The following is a 3,374-nucleotide window of genomic DNA, read 5'->3' as shown; positions in this document are numbered from 1 at the left end:
GTTGTATTTGGTACATGTGACTAATAAAATGTTTTTTGATTTGAAGCCATACAGTAACACATGCATGACAGCAGCACCCAAAACATATAAGACCCTGCCCCAGAAAATAACCCTATTTCCTACCAACTCGTTTTATAGTAAGCATGACAGCTAACAGTTTGACTGGAACCCCACACCACATGGCAAGGTTTGCCCACTGAGGTCCAGCAACCAGTCATGAGTTGATAGAATGATGTGGAATTAACCAGTCATGTGTATAATCATCAGTCTTGATCATATGGAATAATGGACACAACAAGGAATGGTTGCTATATCCATAAATTATACATATCCACATATAGCTACAACGTTTGCTAGCGAATCTTCTGAAGTTACTAGCTAACGTTAATCTTGCATTCGCAAACAAACAAACCCCTTTCTGTAAACATTAGATTGCTAGCTAAACCAAGGACTTGTTCTGTTTATAGGCGAATTGCTCTGGAAGCCAAAACAGCTAAATACGCCATCTAAACGTGAATCGATTCTCAATTGATTCTCGATTCTCAAACGTGAATCGGATTCTAATATCTCTACTTTCATATCACATCAAAATAATTGTACAAACGAAAAATATACACTTAATGTACACTGTTTTAATCGATTTTAACACAGTTGCAGCCGACAGTATTTTCCAACGACAACCCGTTTGTGGTATCCTTCTTCAGTTTCACACAGGTGTTGGGAGATGCATGTAACGTTAGTCCACTCTGTCTCCCGTAAACAAGCGCTGTAACATGGACATATGGCTGTGTGGGAACCATAAACCTATTTGTGTCAATTGAACCTGTTGTTTATTGAAAATTATTTATCGCTGATATTAAAGTTAAGGTCCTTAGGCTTCAAAAACGGTACCGCATGTGATGCATGTTAATAATATCCGACCGAGCGTCGGGGCTCTTAAACTCCCCATAGAAGACGCTTTCGCGTCGTCCAATGACTCTTATGTGTAACGTTAATATAAATTAGTATTGATCAAAGGCCTGCTAGTTACATTACCGGCATCAACAATTAGCTATGTTCTACATACCTCCAACTAAAAAGAACAGTCAAATTAAAACATACAATATTCGTTACGGTTTGTTTTGAAATGTATGATTAATATATTGAAAGCTACACATTTAGGGAAGCAAAACCTTTCAGCTCGCTAACTAAAGTACCTAAGTTAACGTTACCTAGCTAACGTTACGCGATAGCAAGATAAGCTACAAGCTAACGTTAGCTGTCATACGTTCCTAAATGTCACTTTGCAAGTGTGTCCTTAAACATTAATGTAGCTATATCAATAACTACTTTTCCCCCCAACATAAATTCGTATAATATGAAACCGTGAACCACCTGCCCGTGGACAATCTTTATGGAGACGAATCAAATGGCTAACCAGAGGTAGCTACTGTAGCTAGCGAACCAGGAAAAATGACAATGTTCTGCACCTGTAAGACTCGATTGTAAAAAATAATAATCATGAAATCATAAATTCGGGTGGTTTGTGGTCACTAGTGACAAACGCGAGAAGTCTCCTGTCCCACATGTTATAGACCCGACAAATGGATAACAGAACACTCGCCATCTCATCAGAATGGTAAACCAGACATTAAAACCAGGGGTAAACCAATCAAGTACATAGCAGCAATTGGTCGTTAGGGAATTATTGTGCACTATCACAATAGGTTTATAAACACAAAACTAATAACAATAGTAAACAAATACACAATATATATTGTGTGTATAAAAGATGGGCCTACTCAATGTATTCTTGGGTAGAGGAAAATAGAATGAGCAAAATCATGTATTTGTTGAAAATATTTGACAAATACATTTTTTGACAGTTTAGCAGAGTGAGTTTCCTCTGCATTATTCATACATAATTGCTGATGCAGGCATCTGTGATGATGAATGTTCTCTCATTGGCTTGTCTGTGCAGTCTGCACACACCTCCAACAGCTAGAGCACTTGCATAGAACTGAGCACCTTTCTTCAGCTCCTGTGACTGTACAAGCTACCTACCACAACCCATATAGTCTATGACCAAGATCATCTTCTGAAGCCAACCCATGATGTGACTCATCTTCAGCGGTAAGAAAATTACAACATTATATAACAAATAATTACAAGTCTAATATACCATAATTTACTCAATCTTTAACTAAAATCAAAATTGTACACATTATTCAATGAATGCAATAATTTACCATTTTCTAGAGTAATTCTTTTTCATGCTCATCAAAATAAGACACCTATAAGAGAATGGTTAGGAGTTTTCTCAATTGGCCAAGGAGTTACATCTTGAAACCTGACAGGGGTGGTATCATTTTACCAGCCTGTCGCATAGCTTTGCTGGTTGCCCTTGTAGGTAGACTAAAGTGCAAGATTGTATTGTGAATAATCGGAACTGTAATCTACTGTATAGTTCTACTAATCTAACAAATTCACAACTACCTTATACACACAAACGTAAGGGATGAATAAGAATATGTACATATAAATATATGGATGAGCGATGGCAGTGTGGCATAGGCAAGATGCAGTAGATGGTATAGAAAAGTGTATACATATGAGATGAGTAATGTAGGATATGTAAACATTATTAAAGTGGCATTATTTAAGGTGACTAGTGATACCTTTATTAAGTCCATTTATTAAAGTGGCCAGAGATGAGTCTGTATGTTGACAGCAGCCTCTCTATGTTAGTGATGGCTGTTTTTCAGTCTCTCTGTCCCAGCTTTGATGCACCTGTACTGACCTCGCCTTCTGGATGATAGCGGGGTGAACAGGCAGGGGCTCATGTCCTTGATGATCTTTTGGCCTTCCTGTGACATCGGGTGCTGCAGGTGTCACAGAGGGCAGCTAGTTTGCCCCCTGTGATGCGTTGTACAGACCGCACTACCCTCTGGAGAGCCTTGCAGTTGAGGGCGGTGCAGTTGCCGTACATGGTGGTGATGACAGGATGCTCCCGATTGTGCATCATTTACAGATGACAAAAGATTGGCAGACAAAATAGAAAGCTTTGATATTCACTGGAGTTAAAAAATATCTGTTCTCCTAACAAAGAGCCCTAGTATATAAGTAATAACAATGTAATGAACATAGGATGAGGAAAATACATGAAAGCACTGAAACAGACACATACTGTAATATTGGCCATTAAGAAATTGTGTCCCTTCTCAGCGCTGTCCTATGTGGCTGACAGCATAGTTTCCTGCTGCTGCCCATCAGGAAAGATCAAACCAGCTACAGGTTGACAATACCAGCTCAGAGGTAAGTGTTTTGACCTGCCAAAATGTATATGTCTAGTTTACATCCAGTTTCATGTGTCCTGTCAAATCTATGGGTGTGTG

The 3,374-nt window shown here is 38.8% G+C and overlaps 1 protein-coding gene across 1 annotated transcript in view; it reads right to left on the bottom strand.

Annotated features, from left to right (window-relative positions):
- LOC139409670 (F-box and WD repeat domain containing 5) overlaps nt 1–3,001 on the bottom strand; it is a 13,849-nt gene extending 10,848 nt beyond the window's left edge. The window contains 1 exon segment of the mRNA XM_071155085.1: nt 2,924–3,001. Within this exon segment, the coding sequence (XP_071011186.1) occupies nt 2,924–3,001 (78 nt within the window).
- Between the last annotated feature and the right edge of the window lie 373 nt (nt 3,002–3,374).

This window comes from Oncorhynchus clarkii, chromosome 5 (assembly GCF_045791955.1).
Source record: "Oncorhynchus clarkii lewisi isolate Uvic-CL-2024 chromosome 5, UVic_Ocla_1.0, whole genome shotgun sequence".
NCBI classification, from domain to species: domain Eukaryota; kingdom Metazoa; phylum Chordata; class Actinopteri; order Salmoniformes; family Salmonidae; genus Oncorhynchus; species Oncorhynchus clarkii.
Note: the sequence above shows the minus strand (reverse complement) of the source record. Positions and strands in the feature narration are given on the sequence as shown.